At 39.7% G+C, this 19,451-nt stretch overlaps 1 protein-coding gene across 6 annotated transcripts in view; it reads left to right on the top strand.

The window, feature by feature from the left end:
• PAK3 (p21 (RAC1) activated kinase 3) overlaps positions 1–19,451 on the top strand; it is a 361,927-nt gene that overhangs the window by 332,014 nt on the left and 10,462 nt on the right. For all 6 annotated transcript variants that reach the window (XM_006082231.3, XM_023756794.1, XM_023756800.1 and 3 more), the window contains 5 exons: positions 330–378; positions 679–791; positions 3,739–3,856; positions 5,308–5,407; positions 5,899–6,095. In XM_006082231.3, the coding sequence (XP_006082293.1) occupies positions 330–378; positions 679–791; positions 3,739–3,856; positions 5,308–5,407; positions 5,899–6,095 (577 nt within the window). The remainder of the gene's footprint in view (positions 1–329; positions 379–678; positions 792–3,738; positions 3,857–5,307; positions 5,408–5,898; positions 6,096–19,451) is intronic.

Raw genomic sequence — 19,451 nt, 5'->3', positions numbered from 1 at the left:
TTGGAACATCCAAGGAGTACTAGTATTTAAAATGTTCCAGGAGATTCCTAAAAGGAGCAAGGCCACTTTGCTCAGTTTATTACTGTGTAGTACCATGGCACACAGATTGCTGCCAGGAAGTCTGACTGGATTTCCTGGCCCACCAAAAGAAATATTCCATGACTATTTCACATGTAATTACTATACAAAACAGTTGTTATTTTTGTACTTCATCCTTTTATCTTGAGTTTGCCGATATCCTTCTCCTAAAAATAATTACATTTATTTCTAAGACAACATATTGATAGCACTTTGATTGCTTATTCAGTTGATAATTTTCACCTTCACAGGGCATCGGGTACTGTCTATACAGCACTTGATATTGCAACAGGACAAGAGGTAAGTGCTAATATTCAATCCTGATTTTTACTTTCCTTTATTCATATTAATCAGATTTCCTCTTTGATGGCATCTATGCCTGAAAAAAAATGGGTACAACTGGATTGATATTGTAGTTTTCTTTATTGGTGTCTAAAGTATCTGAAGTGGATAGTTTGCATGAGATTAACTACAGAAAAGGAGGGTTTGTGGCACCAAGACAAAGCTTCTTAAGGTAAAGAATTTGTATACCCCAAAATATGGATGTTTGTTTTTGGTCTAATAATTATAATACATTCTTATATTTTAATCATCATTCAGGTGGCCATAAAGCAGATGAACCTTCAACAGCAGCCCAAAAAGGAACTAATTATTAATGAAATTCTGGTCATGAGGGAAAATAAGAACCCCAATATTGTTAATTATTTAGATAGGTAAGTGTGCTCTCTAATTGTGTACTTGCTTTTTTATGGAATGTCATTTTCATGGCAAATTACTTTATTTAGGATCTAGTTAGCATCCATTCTATAAATATTTCTCAAATGTTACAAAATAGAATAGCAGATCTATTGATAAACTTTCATCCACTTATCTTTGTTCACCCATCAAACGTTTGAAGACACATTTTATAGTCTTGACTTTAAACATGAGCAGTTTTTGTAATTTCCTTTTGAGGATCATGACTTCTTGTTTGCAGGAAATAGTCTATTGCATATAAGAGAGTGCTGTGGTGCATTAAATTTCATCAAGTGTTTGTCTGAAGCTAGTGCAGTCTCTGGGTGTCTGAGTGAGGAAGCCTGTCTAAAATGGCCCTGCTTAATGTGTGCTTTGTAAATAACTGACAGCGAGGCCCAGGGAATCGAGACTTTAATCTCAAACCTTTTTCTTAGACCAGGTAATGAATGTCTCTTTCATCAGTGGTGTTAGCAGTGGGTTATGAAAAATAAATAAATACATACATACATACATACATACATACATAGGCATTTAAAGACAGCGCCAGCTCTTCTTCAATTGTGGTTAACCTCTGTCTCATTCAATTTCAATAAGTGTTCATTTAGCACCACGGTGCTATGTACTCTGGGGATACAAAGGAAATAAGACTGGGTCTACAATATCAGTGAGTTTAGGATCTTGTTTTCTGTGTTTTGCGCCAGGTAGACCAGTAGTATAGGAGAGGAAAGGGAGACAAAAAAGGGAGGGTCAAATTTTATAGTAGAAATCAGTGTTTCATAAAGTGTCGCAACTGCCTTCTATCAGAACTGACGCATAATCACAGTAAATCCATTACAAACATGAATCTCTTTGATTTAGTGACTACTTGAAAACATTTCAATAATCAATTCAGTAGAATGAAAAAATAATAATGCCAAGATCTGAATAAATATCCTGTACATCTGTATGCCATGTGGCCAGTTCAGTACAGAAGTCAACATTGTGATTTGGGCTATCCATTGATCCTGTTCACTGAAACTAGCTTTTACAAGTAATATATTAGTCAGTAACCAGAAGCCTCCCTGTTCTTTTCCTTCCTCCACGGTGCACAGTCATATCTGGTGGTCCTTTGATTTCAATAAATATTCCCTTCCAATGTTAAGGAAGTTTCTCATTGTCACTATCACTGATATTCCCTCCTCCTCCTCCTCCTCCTCCTCCTCCTCCTCCTCCTCCTTCTGTTAATCCTCACCTGAGGATATTTTCCCATTGATTTTTAGAGAGAGTGGAAGGGAGGGGAAGAGGGGGGAGAGAGAGAGAGAGAGAGAGAGAGAGAGAGAGAGAGAGAGAGAGAAACATCAGTTGCTTCCTGCATCAGGGCCTAGGATGAAGCCTGCAACTGAGGTAGGTATCCTTGACTGGAAATCGAACCCAGGACCCTTCAGTCTGCAGGCCAAGACTCCATCCACTGAGCCAAACCAGCGAGGGCAATATTCTCTTCTTGTTTTTTTTTTCTCTTGTTTTTTTCCTATATTGATTAATGTATTACATATGTGTCCTTATCCTCCCATTGCCCCACCACCCCAAACCCGTTCATGTCCTCACCTCCTTGGTGTCTGTGTCCATTGGTTATGCTTATATGCATGCATACAAGACCTTTGGTTGATCTCTCCCCCTTACCTTCCCTCTGTGGTTTAAGCATCTGATCGATGCTTCTCTGTCTCTGGATCTGTTTTTGTTCATCAGTTTATGTTGTTCATTATTATCCCTAAATGAGTGAGATCATGTAATATTCATGTTTCTCTGACTGGCTTATTTCCCTTAGCATAATGCTTTCCAGCTCCATCCATGCTGTTGCAAATGGTAGGAGTTCCTTCCTTTTTACAACAGCATAGTATTCCATTGTGTAGATGTACCACCAATTTTTAATCCACTCATCTGCTGATGGGAACTTAGGCTGTTTCCAAATCTTAGCTATTGTAAATTATGCTGCTATGAACATAGGGGTGCATATATCCTTCCTGATTGGTGTTTCTAGTTTCTTGGGATATATTCATACAAGTGGGATCACTGGGTCAAATGGAAGTTCCATTTTTAGTTTTTTGAGGAAACTCCATACTGTTCTCTACAGTGGCTGCACCAGTCTGCATTCCCACCAGCAGTGCACGAGGGTTCCTTTTTCTCCTCATCCTCACCAGCATTTGTCATTTGTTGATTGGTTGATGATAGCCATTCTGACAGGTGTAAGATGGTATCTCATTGTCATTTTGATTTGCATCTCTCGGATGATTAGTGACTTTGAGCATGTTTTCTTATTTCTCTTGGCCTTCTTTATGTCTTCTTTGGAAAAGTTTCTATTTAGGTCCGTTGCCCATTTTTTGATTGGGTTGTTTATCTTCCTTTTGTTAAATTGTATGAGTTCCCTGTAAATGTTGGAGATTAAACCCTTATCAGAGATAACATTGGCAAATATGTTCTCCCATGCAGTGGGCTTTCTTGATGTTTTGTTGATGGTTTCTTTTGCTTGCAGAAGCTTTTTATTTTGATGTAGTCCCATTTGTTTATTTTCTCTTTAGTTTCCATTACCCTAAGAGCTATATCGGTGAAGATATTGCTTCGGCACATGTCTGAGATTTTGCTGCCTGTGGATTCCTCTAGTATTTTTTATGGTTTCCCATCTTAAGTTTAAGTCCTTTATCCATTTTGAGTTTATTTTTGTATATGGTGTAAGTTGGTGGTCTAGTTTCATTTTTTTGCATGTATCTGACCAAATTTCCCAGCACCATTTATTGAAGAGACTGTCTTGACTCCAATGTATGTTTTTTCTTGTTATTTAATATAATCAAATGCATAGAAACTGAATGCAAATTACCTTTTTAATAGGAATATATAAGAGTTCCCACTTTCTTAGGCTGGAGTCAACGTCTTTTTCTTTTTTCGTTATAGCTACTTAGTGGGTGATGAACTATGGGTAGTCATGGAATACTTGGCTGGTGGCTCTTTGACTGATGTGGTCACAGAGACCTGTATGGATGAAGGGCAGATAGCAGCTGTCTGCAGAGAGGTAAGAAAATAGAGAATTTCTAGCTGATGATAACACCAAAATTGGCAGTTCTTTCTTTATCTCTGATTATTCAGGATGTTTATAACATCAAAGTAATAATAGCACATTTTTTTCTACTGAAAAAAATTGGAGACCCTAAATTCAGTTTAAATCCTAATGTAATAGCACTCCTCTTCCCCAGCCCCTAGTTTATTTTAGCTGCTTTTCTATGGATCTTTTGAGTTCCATTATGCCATCCACAGGGTACCATATATAAGCCTGAATGGTTTTAGGTCCCAGTGAACATGGAAAATAGTAATGTTGGCAAGGAACTTCTTTCTGATTTCGAGGGATTTTTACATGGTAGTTATTTTGTCTTAGATGTGCAATGTGAGCCATGTAAAAATACAAACCATATTATAATCACATCATTTTTTAGAATGTATTTTAACCAAGATCTCCCCTCAGCCTGGAAAGTAGTTACTTTCACAGTATAAGTTGGGCATCCCTCATAGCTCTCTAGTGTGTCTTAAGTGTCTGCCTGTTTTCCAATAACAGTGTCATAATACCTATTTTCAACTTAAACCAAGGATATTTTATTATATTATTTTTTTCAATGTTAAAAACTCTCTTCATTGGAATTTTATCTTGGACCTTACCATCTACCACATTCATTGTAGTAAGATTTTCTATAGATACATTAGGAACTCTGAACCACTGAAAATTGAAAACCATTGATAGAAAAAAAACAAAACAAAACCAAGTAATTTCAGCTAGTCTTTGCTTTATTTTATTTTAAATTGTTCATTTAAATTTCCCCCTTCTTTGTTCTCCTCTCATTCTCATTTCCTCCTCCCCAAAGATGTAAACATATCCACTAAAAGCATATATTTTCTATTTATGCAATGAATCAAACTTTTAATATTTAGGGGTATATTGGACCCTGAGTCTGTTGTTTCCATCTTCTAGTATTACAGTGCAAAACAAATTCCAAACAAGTGCCTATTGTTACTTCATAGTGGTCCTCAAACCTGGCTGTCCAGAAATAGCTCAGGGCACTTGTTTTAAATGCAGATTCTTGGGTTTCACTCGAGACCTACTGAATCAAATCATACCATGGAAACAGAAGCTTACTAAATCTATTTAAAACCAAGGTGAATTCATATCCTCTAGATAACTAAGTCAAAGTATGATTATATTAATTGGTTAGTTTGGCTGTATTAATGATTTGGTGCTACTTATCACACCATCATTCTTCATGTCCTAGTCTTACTCAGGAGCTTTCATATGTATAATGCTAAATTGCATCACTGATGTAAATGGTAATATGATTTCAAAATGGTGTCAAAGCACTTCATTATCTATTTCACTTGGCAACATAAAATTATACTCCTGCCCAAAATTTATCTAGATTAAACTTAATTTTTAAAAAATCATTTGTGATATAATTAACTTTTTTTCTGATTCAATAGTGCCTCCAAGCTTTGGATTTCTTACACTCAAACCAAGTGATCCATAGAGACATAAAGAGTGACAATATTCTCCTTGGGATGGATGGCTCTGTTAAATTGAGTAGGTATTTTGGTTCTGATGGTATTTGAGAGAGTATCTGGGGATCTCTGCTCTTTTGCTGTCTATCTTGAGAAGAAAAGGGCTATTGAAAATGATTGGTTTGAAAGCATTTAGAGCCCAGTTTGAAGTAAAAAATTTTTTAACACTGTGTTTCTATATATTGTGACCAGATTTTGGGGAGGGGGTAGTAATATTTCAGAATTTATAGTGACCCCATCTCTTGAATGACAACTACTTAATTAGAAGACTGAAAGATTCTGTAAGTTGGAGGAAAGAAGATTGAGGTTCAGTAAAAATGACATCATATCAGTCAGTTATTTCAGACTCTTAAAATCAGGACTAGATGAGAGATCAGGTACAAAAGGATATGAGCTAGAGGCAGTTGTGGAAGCTCAGTGTCTAACAAAGGAAAGTACAGCCATATCTGAAAGTGTCCTATTGTAAAAGAAATATAATTTGAACTGATTTTAACTGACTTTTCTTCTCTGCAGCTGATTTTGGGTTCTGTGCCCAGATCACCCCTGAGCAAAGTAAACGAAGCACTATGGTGGGAACTCCCTATTGGATGGCACCTGAGGTGGTGACTCGAAAAGCTTATGGTCCGAAAGTTGATATCTGGTCTCTGGGGATTATGGCAATTGAAATGGTGGAAGGTGAACCTCCATACCTTAATGAAAATCCACTCAGGGTAAGTTAAAACTCAGGTACTTCATCTTCAGATAAGGGAAAAGGTGAAATGTCATTTCTTGTCTTCACCAAAATTGGCCAGAATGGGCTCTTTCCTGGTATAAGTGATATAGAAGCTCCAAATTACACTTTTCAAAATTACTATTAGTTATTTTTAGTTTCTCTTAAGATGTATCAATAGGTTTTTCCAGGGCTTTGATATTAGTATTTCTAAATACAGGGGTCCTTAAAATGTTTTAGTATCGCTTTCTACTGTTAAAAAAGTTTCTCTTTTTATTTATTTTTATTTTTTAATATATTTTTATTGATTTTTTTACAGAGAGTAAGGGAGAGGGACAGAGAGGTAGAAACATCGATGAGAGAGAAACATCGATGAGAGAGAAACATCGATCAGCTGCCTCCTGCACGCCTCCTACTGGGGATGTGCCCACAACCAAGGTACATGCCCTTGACCAGAATCGAACCTGGGACCCCTCAGTCTGCAGGCCGATGCTCTGTCCACTGAGCCAAACCGGCCAGGGCAAAGTTTCTCTTTTTAAAGCAAGCTGGGGTAAGAAAAGAGTAGTTTTATCACATGCTGTGGTTAAATGATCTATTTAGGAAACACTTGCTTTAAAATTACTTTAACAAAGTAAATAAATGCATTTCCATTCAGCTATAATTTTTTAAATTAGATTTTGTTTCATTATCAGTAATGATTTATTGAGCAACAACAGCTTGGTGGTTATTGAATGGAATACAGGATAGACACAGTGCAAGTCTGATGAAATCACAAACATAATTAGACTGTCAAGTAGAAAATGAATGGAAATAGTTTGTGTTGGGTAACTCAGTTTGCTACTGCGGAATTAGAAGTTTGATCCTTACGTGGTCTGGTTATGATGCAAAGAGAAAAGTTTCATTTCATAGCCTTATACTACCACCTTTAATTCACATATGCTGTTGATCATGAGAGAAAAAGTCAAAGGAATATGAAAGAAATACTTGCTCAGAACAAAAGTCAGCCAGTAGCTGTTTTGTTGTACATAGCCTAAGGGTGAGCCAGAAGCTGTGTTGTATATATAAAAGTCATCACACTATTGAAAAAAGAAAATATGCACAGATTAAAATTCTACTCTCAAAATGTGTGCAGAGTGCATTTACTAGACCTACAATGCCAAAGGCATCTTGAAAATTGTTTGTATCATTACCACTAAGAGTCTAAAATGTTATTTTACCCTTAGTATACAAAAACCATTGTCCTTAGTATATGATTAAGTGTTTACACATTAAGCTTTAAAAATCCATATTCAAACCAAATATATATGGCTTACTATACATGTAAAGAAACCTACAAACTAATTGCTTTTGCAGTTGAACATTTTGTAAATTGGGAGCTGCATTCCCTATATATGGGGTGGGCGCACCCTCCTCTTCATTCCTTCCTAATTCCTCTAGTTGTCCTCTTGTCCTAGTCCCTTCACTAATTAATTAGAAAACAACAGATAGGAGTGGATGCCCCAATGAATGCTATGATCTATTGCTCTGGACTCATGAAATAATCTGGAAGTGAGATGTGCACATTGATTAGTTGCCTGCAAGGCTGAGTGGAAAAGAAGGGGCATTTTCCTACCCTTTGTATGTCAGCTCTCCATTAATTTAATCAAGCCCACCCCTGACCTGTGGACCAGCACATCAGGATAATTACTTGAGCTTGTCCTTATTGTTTAACATCCTTTGCCCATTAAAAAATATCAGTGAAAAAACACATAAGGCTTCTTATTTCCATGGATTTCCTTCTCTAAATCTTTGGAATTTGGAGGCAATAAACAAGATTATGGCTATTTTGCTTTCTGTTTTCTAATGAGTAATTTACAACCTGCAAAATTTACGGATTAAATAAATGACTTTGTAAAGCAACTGGCCTCAGTAATGCATTTATTATCTTCTTCAGTTTCCCAATTACAACTGATCTTCCCTTTTCTAGGCCATTAGCTGTTAGGAAAAAAAGGAAACAAGTTTTAATCTTTATAAACATCTTCTAGCCTGGGATTAGAATGCATAATTAACAGTTTATCTCTTAGAATCCACAGCCTTGTATCTAAACAAGTACTTGCAGATTAATAAAACACCAGGTTCAGGAAGCCTACATTAAGGCTATATAACAAAAAGACCTGTCAGAAAGACCACCCTGTTGAAGTCCACTGATAAGGATGTACTCTAACTTTGCTCATTACTCTCCATGTGTGATAAATCTCCAAGAAAACATTCAACAAATCCATATTTAGCCAGCCCTCTATCTCTCTGCTATGCACCACAAGTACTTTTTTGGTTTTAATTTTAAATGTGTTGTCTTTGTGTTCTCTAATGGAAATCGCAATGTATCAAGCTATATGCCCTTATTTGGGATTTTAAAAATGTAGTCACTGCAACCATGAAGAGATTGGAGAAGAAAACATAACATGAGCCTATAGGAAGTCAATGTTTTCTTGGATTCTGGTCACCAGGCCATGTGGGGAGAAATAGGAAATTACATAGCTTCAGGAGAAGTATAAAGGAGGATTAGGTTAGTGCTTCTTTTTTTAAAATCCTTCCAGTACTACCACACATCCACCACTGTGGGCTTTGAAGAGGAAAGAGGAAAGAAGTGGAAAGAAGACAGAGTGATAGAGTATAGCATGTTGATATGAAAACAAAAAATGACCCATGTAGTCAAGCAAATATGGGTGTGTCCTGGCTCCACAACCTATAAGCTCTGTGACCTTCAGCAAGTCATGTAAAACTTTTATATGCCAGTTTCCTTTGTGTAAAATGGGGACAATATCTATCTTGCAGAATTAGTGTGAAAGCTAAAAGAAATAATGCATGTAACTCACCTATCACAGTATCTAGCTCATTGTCGGAAATATATTAGAGAGAGACATTTATAGATGAACTAGAGGCCCAGTGCACAAAAATTTGTGCACTCAGGGGGGTCCCTCAGCCCAGCCTGTGCCCTCTTGCAGTCTGGGACCCCTCGGGGGATGTCCATCCGCTGGCTTAGGCCCGCTCACCGGGGAAATGGGCCTAAGCTGGCAGTCAGACATCCCTCTGGCAACCCGGGAGCCCTCAGGGGATGTCCACTTGCCAGCAGAGAGCAGGCCTAAGCTGCAGTTGGACATCCTTAGCGCTGCTGAGGAGGTGGGAGAGGCTCCCGCCACCACCACTGTACTGGCAGCCATCAGCCTGGCTTGTGGCTGAGCAGAGCTCGCCCTGTAGGAGCGCACTGACCACCAGGGGGCAGCTCCTGCATTGAGTGTCTGCCCCCTGGTGGTCAGTGTGTGTCATAGTGACCAGTCATTCCCAGTCGCTAAGCTGTTAGGGTCAATTTGCATATTACCCTTTTATTATATAAGATAGAGGCCTGGTGCATGGGTGGGGACTGGCTGGTTTGCCCTGAAGGGTGTCCCGGGATCAGGGTGGGGGTCTTCTGGGGTGTCTGGCCAGCCTGGGTGAGGGGCTGAGGGCCGTTTTCAGGCTGGCCACACCTCCTTCAGGGTGGGGGTCCCCACTGGGGTGCCTGGCCAGCCTGGGTGAGGGGCTGATGGCTGTTTGCAGGCTAGACAAGCCCCCCAGCAGGGACCCTCACCCCATGGGGGTGTGGCCAGCCTGGGTGAGAGGCTGAGGGCTGTTTTCAGGCTGGTCACACCCCTTTCAGGGTGGAGGTCCCCGCTGAGGTGCCTGGCAAGCCTGGGTGAGGGGCTGATGGATGTTTGCAGGCTGGCCACAGCCCCTTCAGGGTGGGGGAGTCCTGCTGGGGTGCCTGGCCAGCCTTGGTGAGGGGCTGATGGCTGTTTGCAGGCTGGACAAGCCCCCCAGTGGGGCCTTCACCCCATGGGGGTGTGGCCAGCCTGGGTGAGGGCCTGAGGGCTGTTTTTTTAGGCTGGCCACACCCCCTTCAGGGTGGGGGAGTCCCGCTGGGGTGACTGGCCAGCCTGGGTGAGGGGCTGATGGCCATTTTCAGGCTGGCCATGCCACCCGGTGACCCAAGCTCCCAGCCTCTCATTATTTTCTTTTTTTTCTTTCTGGGAATTATTTATCTTCTATAATTGAAACTTTGTAGCCTTGAGCGGAGCCCAGGGCTGGCCAGGGCAGGCTGGAAGCTTGGCTTCCTCCATTGCCAGGGGCAACCCAAGCCTCCAGCTAGCTCCAGCTCCGTGGCCACTGCCATCTTAGTTGGGTTAATTTTCATACCCACTCCTGATTGGCTTGTGGGTGTGGCTGGTGGGCGTGGCTTGAGTGTAGCAGAGGGATGGTTAATTTGCATGTTTCTCTTTTATTATATAGGACTAGAGGCCTGATGCACAAAATTCATGCATGGTCGGGGGGTGCGTCCCTCAGACCAGTCTGCATCCTCTCCAATCCAAGACCCCTTGGGGGATGTCCGACTGCCTCTTGCAATCTGGGATTGCTGGCTCCTAACCGCTCACCTGCCTGTCTGCCTGATCACCCCTAACCCCTCTGCCTGCCTCCTGATCACCCCTAACCACCTCTGCTTCACCCCATACCTGGGACCCAGGATTCCCTCCTCCAGCCAGTTGCAGGCACCTGAGACCCGGGCTTCCCTCCCTCTGGCTGGCTGCAGGCACCCAGGTCCCAGGCCGGCTTCACCAGGGCCAGCCACAGCCACAGGGGACCATGGGCAGGTGGCTTTGCCTGGGCTGCAGCCGCAGGCGCCCGGGACCATGAGGCAGGCAGCTTGTCCCTCTCCTGGGCAGCAGGTGCAGACATAGCCACTGTTGCTCAGGACTGTGGTGCAGGTGGCTTGCCCCTCTCCCAGGCCACAGACACAGGTGTTGGTGCTGGCCCCAAGACTACAGGGTGGGCGGCTTGTCCCTCTCCAGGGCTGCAGCCTGGCTGGTCCCCATTCCTCTCTCCCCAGTGTTGAGTGTCTGAACCATTACGGTGTGATAGCATGAGGGTGTGACAACCATTTGCACATTAGCTCTTTATTATATAGGATAAAAATGTGAGAAAGGAAAATGAGAAAAAGAATCCTTAGAGGGCTTTTTACTCATCCATGAGGAGAGATAGGATTCCCCACTTCCTCAAACTTTCCCCTCCACACTGGTTATATTCCCATCCCCTCAAGGAGTGGGGGGTTTTCACAGTTCAGTTATATTATCATGAACAGGCAACACTGAACAGGAGAGGTTAAAAGTGAAGACTAGGGCTATACATTTGAAGGTTTTTTGCATTTCACTGTGTGTTTTGTTTGTGTGTGTGTGTGTGTGTGTGTGTGTGTGTGTGTCTTTGTTGTGTCAGTTACAACTGAGCATGTAGTCTATGAATTTTGCCTGTTAACACATCATAGAGGCAAGGAATTAACTACTACTCCACCCACCCCCAGTTATAAAGTAATTGGGATTTTTTAAAATGTAAATTGCTCTGTACTAATTGACCTAATTTGTTCATAAAATGCCTTTTAAAGGTTGCAGAATAATTGACTGTACTAATGTTATGAGGTTGGTACCCTTCCAGGGACAGAGAGGAGACAAGCTTCTTCTTCCTTCCCCCACTGCCTGAAGTCTTTGTACTGAACATAATTGACCTTGGACATGTTGTTATGTGACCCATGGACATTTTTAGTGTAGTCTCTAATAATGATGTGTCTTGTTCTTTGTTTACCAAAGTGACTAATGTTAAAATCAAACTTTCCCTCAATATGTAAATCAAATATTAGTGTTCTGATCATCAACCTGACTTGTTTTTGTTAATCTTTAAAACCTGTGATTATAATGACCTGATTCTAAATAAGGATGCAAAATCATTTTCATAATACAAATCTTGGGTCTGTTTTTATCTCAGCACCAAAAGAGTGCCTCTCTATTAACTTTGCATTCACACATAATGGGGGGAGGGTATCTTTTCAATGAATTCTGATGGAATTTGATATTTGTGAAATGTCTCAGTGACGTTGAGTTGAAGGCCTTACTGGACCCTGTGGATGGAGCCTTTTTTATGTGTAATTTTCCAAACCATTATCCAAATTGAGATGAAATTTAAGTGTTCTCATTCTGCCCTTGCTTTAATCATCTGTGGAATGGAATCAAACATTGGATCTTTGGAAGAGAGTTACTGGTATCAATAAGAGGCATCTGAATGCTAAAAACAGTATGCAGTATAGTATGCAAACCACTTATCCTGTAATAATCGGTTCTCCAACTTGGCTGCACACTGGAATCGCCTGTGGAGCTTTCAAAGAACCAATGATGTCAGGTTTCAAGGACTAAACCAAATAAATGCAAAGTTCTGTGGCAAGCCTTTTATAGAACCCTGTCTAGATTGAAAAACAAATCTTCATCAGCCCTCTTGAGCATGGTTATTCAATCAGAAAGGAGCACACTATCATTCTGTCCACATTTTCTCATTTCATCTACAAAATTGTCATGAGTAACACTTTCAAAGCCTTGTTGAAATCCTGATGCACTCTATATGGCATTCTCTGATTTATCTGTCCAGTAACACTATCAAAAAAGAAATGACATTTTTAGTTCAGTATATACCTCCATGATATGCCATTTTCTTTTAAAATTTTGCTTCTCTTGAAAATGGAGTTCATCATTAAAATATATTAGTTTCTGAGTACATCGCATATATTGGTGATAATAAAACTATCAGTCTGACTACTTATGATTAGGAGTGCATTATCTCTATGGCTAAGGAGAAGGAAGGGAAGAAATCTAAATTCAGATCTGTTGTCTACACTAGTAGATGCGTTACTTTCCCTTTCCCTCATTTAAAGCACTACGTAAATATTATTCTTATTTTTTATTATAGAACCAGGGAAATTCTGGTTATCTTGTATTTCTGGAGAAGAGAGTAAAAGCAGAAGAAGAGAATATCTAACAACCAAAAAACAGCAACTAAGGACCAAAGTGCTTCTAGCTTCCTCCAGCCACTGGAACTTGTGTTGTGCATTGGAATGTCTGGGTTTGAAGGCGCGTGCTCATTTGGAATTAAAGTCAGACATAAACTTCCTGATCACCAGAGAAGCAAGCATACTTTGCTAGAACTCAGTCAATATTGTTTTGAATGTATTTCAGGAAGAGCTGGGAGCATTCCCTTCTTTTTCCATAAGCCACTTTAGAACAGTAAGGTTTATTGATGGTTTGTTGACACTCCTCCTACTTTGAAGGCAAGCCTATGCCTAATAGTAGGGACCGGTTGGGATAACTGCAGCTAAAATAATTATAGAACAGTAACAAGGTTTCTTTTTAGTCAGAAGAAAACATTGCCTGTCAAAAGATAGACAGCTTTTAAGAATCATTGGTTGTCAGGAATTTAGCATAGTAAAGTGGGACCTAACCATAGGAAAGCTGCAAGTCTCATTTAGATTGTAATTCAGAAGCAGACGGTTCAAAGTGGTGAGTTATGACCCAGAAGATAGCCAAAGGAGAAATTGATTTCACAGCAAACTGAAATCTAAGAGTCTCTGGCCAGGTGAAAGGGGCTGGGTGGGAAAAAAGATTAAAATTTAACTGGGGACCTACTGTTGTCCAAGACTGATACTCCCTTATCCTACTCTTTCTTTTCAAATTTTCCTCAAAAATTTCTTGTGAAAAACTTTGATTATACAGAAAAATTCTAAAAATAAGGTAATAGATATCTATATACCCACCAGATAGACTAAACAGTTATTTTGCCATATTTCTTTTATGTATCTATCTAGCTATAATTTGTATGTATATTTTTTTAACTTTTATTGTTGATGTCCCATTAAGATGTCCCATTTCCCACCCCCATCTGCCTGCCTCCACCCAGTCCCCACCCTCCTTCCTTCTGGCCATCACCACACTATTGTCTGTGTCTATGGGTTATGCATATATGTTCTTTAGCTAATCCCTTCACCTTCTTTTATCCAGTATTATCATTCCCAGGTGTCCTTAAAGCATGGTTTGGGAATAAGCCAAGGGTATATGTTTATTGTCCTATTAGATTGTCTTTACGTGCTGTGCTCAGACTCTTGGTGACCCGATAAATAAGTGGAAAGTCTCAACATAGGGTTTTCAAAGTAAGAAAGTTAAGAAAGATAAAATTTGAGAAAAGAACATGTAGTGATTTACCACTGCTTTCTGCTGCATAGGGAGTGATTCCAACCTGCATGTGCTTAGATCATGGTGCCACAAACCACCGAACAGTTATGAAATATAAGTGCCCCTGTGGGGCGACCATAGGTATCAGACTTATAACTAAGGAGTTAAATCCCTCATAATCAAAGTTCATTCTAAATAGGCAAAGCATGGAATGTGGTGGTAGATATTTGCCTGCTGAAATACTCACTCACATGTTTTATTCTATGGCTTTTTAAAATCTGTGCTTTTGCCAAAAAAAAATGACTTCACCAAGAAAGTCAGGGTTTTCCTAATAACTAAGAACATTTCTGACCTTTATTATTTTGAAATACATGGATACCTTTTCCAACCTGGTTCTAACATTATTTTAGAAAAGTCTTTGTATTATGATAAAAGGATACTCTGAGATGTCTTACACAAGCATCTCAGCAGAGAAAGTTAACCTGATTAAGGCAGTGTTAGGCCTGTAGCTAGGAGAACCAATGTTCTAACAATATTGCCAAAAATCAGGATATCAGGATGACTTTATTTCCCTTTCTTCCTCCCTTTCTTCCTTCCTTCCTTCCTTCTTTCCTTCCTTCCTTCCTTCCTTCCTTCCTTCCTTCCTTCCTTCCTTCCTTCATTTTCCTGTTCCTCTACCTCTTCTTTTTTGGTAAAGAATTGCCATAGTCCTTCCTCCTCATTTTCCTGTTCCTCTACCTCTTCTTTTTTGGTAAAGAATTGCCATAGTGCTTAGATAGCAAAGTTCATCACTACTTTTCATCTAGGCATAGCCAGTGAATGAATGTGAGGAGACCAGACAAGGAACTGTCTAATGTCACTACCAACTGTATGCATTATGAATTGAACAGTGAATTACTTTCCCAGGTCTGCCAGTCAAGAGCTCCATAACCTTATATAGATTACTTCTTGCTGGGTCTCCATTTCCTTATGGCTTCAAACAAGTGGAATTTGGTTAGATTATTGGTTACCAGGAGACTCTAGAATTCCATGGAGTTCCTTGGGCTTAAAGTGCCCAAGGGGGAGGTCATGTAATACTTGATTCCACCAGAACAATTCCTTTTTAATTTGTTTCCATGTGTATTGGGCTTCCACATGACATTCACTTAAATAAAAGGGGAAGCTCAGCATCTCTTGCTCTGATTCTGTGTTCTTAGGCTTTGGATAGGCTACAGCCTTCCCTGCTGCTGGAAGGGCCATGGTTTGAGTGTGCATAGTTTTTAGGAGTACTTCCAGAGGAGTTTTCTTCAGAAAGCCTCTCAGAGACCTCTCCTCACCTCCTGACTAAATCTGTATCTCATAGAATGGAAAGATTTCCCTTTTCTTACCAAGTAAAGATATTGATTATGATGTGAAACTGGGCAACCCCACTCTGGCAGGAATCTTGGGGGGAAGCCAGAGAAGAGCACTGCAGTGGTAAAACTGTCGCAGAGACCAATGGTCTATAGTCTGTGGAGTGATGGGAATAATTGTATGTTATTGTGTACAGAGCTATTCAGCTGAGGAACTGCATATAAAATATGAGTGGAAATCAGTTCATGTAATCTAAAATGCACATTTCACAGATCATATCACAGTCTGGCTGTTTTGATCCTAATATGGTTATTTGGAAAAGAATCTGGGAGTTAGTATCTTCCTGCTTAAATATTCTGAAATGAAATATAAACAAATATATGATGTTAAATGTTACCTTAGAAATATAAATTAGTTGTAAGTTAACCAGAAAATGGGAGGTGAGGAAGTCAATATACCAAATATAGATAATGCTTTGAAATGTTTTATGTGAAAAGGACCAGAGATATGGGGCAGTAACAGAATGGGAAATAGAATCAGGTCCCCTTGACCTCACTGATTTTCTAGTCTTTATCTTTATTTTTCTTCCTCTTCATTCCACTAGCCACCTTCTCTCCCTATTACCCTTTGACCCCTGTCTTTGTCCTGTGTCCTCTTATTCCCTTTGCTTCTCATAGTTTCTCTCCTTTACCTCCTGCTTCGTTTTGTTTTCCTCCTTTTTCTATCTCTACACCTACCCCCACTTTCAAATCCCCTGTGATTCTAAACCTTGGGTTATGCTTAGGCTGCCAAGGATTGCTTCCTGAGTACACATAGCCTGCTCCACATTTCTTGATAAGCACTATTAATCCTGAGATATTAGAATGAGCATATGCATTGAGTCATCTGGAATTTATTTTCAGGCAGTGGTCATTCCTTTACGGTGGAAAGGAGCACTCTAAAGCTAGGCCAACACCTAATCTGTCAGTGGTACCTAATTACCTTTTACCATCAACATATAAGGAGGTAGATCTACATTAGGTTATTTTAAATGACATTTTAAGGATTAAAAGACAACAAAAATATCCCAATAATTTGGTGACAGATGAGAACTACTATTCAAGACAAGTAGAAAGCTAAATTAGACCACATTGTTTATTCAGTAATCATAATGGACTATTGGATTGAATAAGTTTAAAGTATAGACTACAACATCAGTTATATAAAGCTATTTTTTGGAGATTTAGACCCATTTACTCTCTTCTTAGAAAGAAAGAAATGTCAGGGCCTTTCATGAAATCCATAAACACTTTAGAGACAGAAATATATTCTGGCCTTTAACCTCTGACATCCCAGGTCATAAGTAAACTAAGGTGTCAAGTCATTCATTGCCAAGTCTCTCTCATAAAACACTGAAAGGCAATTTAAAATTCTAAAATGAGAAAGGAACCAGGACAGCAGTAGGTTGCAGGTAACAACCAGAGTAAAAGCTGCTTATAAACTGTCAACATATATAGAGAGAGACACTGTTGAAAACAATATAAAACCTCTCTAACTGAGTACCTGCCCTTTGTTTACCATTTCCTAGTGTTGCGGCCAAAGGTGATCCTGAGTGGGCGGGTGAAAGGATTAAGGAAAGACAGATAAGAGAATGAAAGCTGGGTCTCGGTGGGACGCTGCTCCCTGATGAGGAGACAGCGCCAGCGCCCACGAGCCGCCGTGTCTTTATTTTTATAGCAGATGCCACGAGGCAAAGTAGGGGCATGATCACGTTGTTTACAGCATTCTTGTGAGCTCCAACCTCACTCAACTATATGCACCTGAACTCTAGCACAAGGCATGTGGGGCTACGTTTTTGGACCATAGGTTCAAGCTTACAACCACAGCCATTGGCTATGATTGTGCTGGGAAGGCCCTGACCTCCAGCTGGGACTTGCATGTGGCAATGAGAGGACCCTGTCCTTTCATTAGTCTGAGGTTTGAACCTGGCCAAAACACCATAACCGCGCCCCACATCCTAGCATGTCAAAAACAACCTCAAGAGGGCTTGTTTTCTCCATAGAGGAAGAGGCGGAGTTACTCATGCTTAGTGTGCCTCATTTTTTAAAATTGTCTTTATTGATTAAGGTATTACATATGTGACCTTATCCCCCCATTGTCCCCCTCATCCCCCCCCCCCCGCCGGCTCATGCCCTCACCCCGCTGGTGTCTGTGTCCCTTGGTTAGGCATATATGCATGCATACAAGTCCTTTGGTTGATCTCTCCCTCTTACCCTCACCTCCCCTGCCTTCCCTCTGAGATTTGATGGTCTGATCAATGCTTTTCTGCCTCTGGATCTGTTTTTTGTTAATCAGTTTATGTTGTTCATTATAGTCCACATATGCCTCATTTTTTGAAGAGTCCTTGTCTGCCTCTGGTAGGAGAATTCCTACCTCAGAGACTGTGTACAGTCTCTATATAGTGGTCAGGAGAATGGACTCTGGACTTACACTCCCTGAATTCAAATATTGAATCCCTCATTGCTAGGTATGTGATATTAAGCTAGTTGTAATATTAACCCTGCAGGCCTCAGTTTTTTTTATCTGTCAATTGGGAATCATAATTGAGTCTACTACACAGAGTTGTACGGATTAAATGAGCTAATAGTAATTATTCAGTAAATGTTAGATATTAATATTCCCCATGCACATAGTATTTATATAGATATTTATATTTAGATGAATAGCCTTTCTTCTTGGTCTTATAGTTAAACTTCATTTTATGTTAAATAGATTTATATGAACTAGGTTGGGAGCCTGTTCACCATTTATAACAGAATATCCATAGGAAAAATGTAATTTGAGCTTCAAGTATTCAAGTTAAAAGGAAATGTTTGTACCATAGTCTATCTTCTTTGTAAAGTATGTCTTTATATCAGTGCTGGGGCCTCTCATGGTTATTAACATATTTCCATGTAAGTCCCCTAGTTTGTTTTCTAACATTCTAACCTAAACTTATAAACTGTTTCGATGAACTAAAGTCAGAAACTGAAGCTTTTTAACTAAATGGTTAGTCCTATTGTAAAACTGCCTTAATGAATATTTATATATGGATTATTTTGAAGAAATGTGGTAACTTATAAGATGACTGCTTTGATTTTTTTTTAGCTGAGAAAATTGCCAATAATGTAAAATGAATTATTCCTTCAACTGAGTAAAATAGTTTTCTCTGAGTACTTAGGTAAATTTAGTTGCACATTGGGGCCAGTGAAAACTGTGATGTTTGTGTGTTATTACCAAGATGTTTGAATTATTAAGAATTCCAGAGCATCACAAACTTCTAGGTATATCTCAGTGCATAAGGCCACCATTTGGGGGCCAAGGGTTGTCTTTCTAATATTATAAATAATGTCAATAGATCATAAGGCCTATATTACCTCTACTTAGGAATTAAACAGACCTTGTTCAATGGTGTATCAGAATATTAAAGAAAAGCACCTTTTCTGTTGAAGATCAGTCAGAGAAGACTAAATTTCTGAACTATGTTCCAAGTTCTGGAGAACACTTATTCTTCCCCTTCCTCTCTGGGTTTGCCCAAAGCAGATTATCATGTTGTGGTCATCTTTTTCCAGTTTTTCATCCCTTTAATGGAATCTCCTTACATATACTGCTCATGGATCTCTCTTCCTTCTCCCACACTGAGGAATGAGTAATTAGAAGTTATCACATGCCAGGCCTGTTCAACTACAAAAAGTTGTTTTTGTCATTCTCGGTGTATCTTCTGACATGTTTAATAGTTTACTTTAGGTTCTGAGCTTCAATACTTTGTATGTCATCTGTTATATTCCTAGCTCAGTTAAATTTATTTATATTTTTGGCTCTCATTTCATTCAGCAACAGAAATATTTATTGAGCCCCTCTTTTGAGTTCATTGCCATGAAATCCAGCATTGGTCATGTTACAATTTCCACCTTCATAGTCCAGGATGGCAGACCTATAAAGACATAACAAGT

Source organism: Myotis lucifugus, unplaced genomic scaffold, assembly GCF_000147115.1.
Source record: "Myotis lucifugus unplaced genomic scaffold, Myoluc2.0 scaffold_2, whole genome shotgun sequence".
NCBI classification, from domain to species: Eukaryota; Metazoa; Chordata; class Mammalia; order Chiroptera; family Vespertilionidae; genus Myotis; species Myotis lucifugus.
This window is presented reverse-complemented; position numbering and strand designations above follow the sequence as displayed.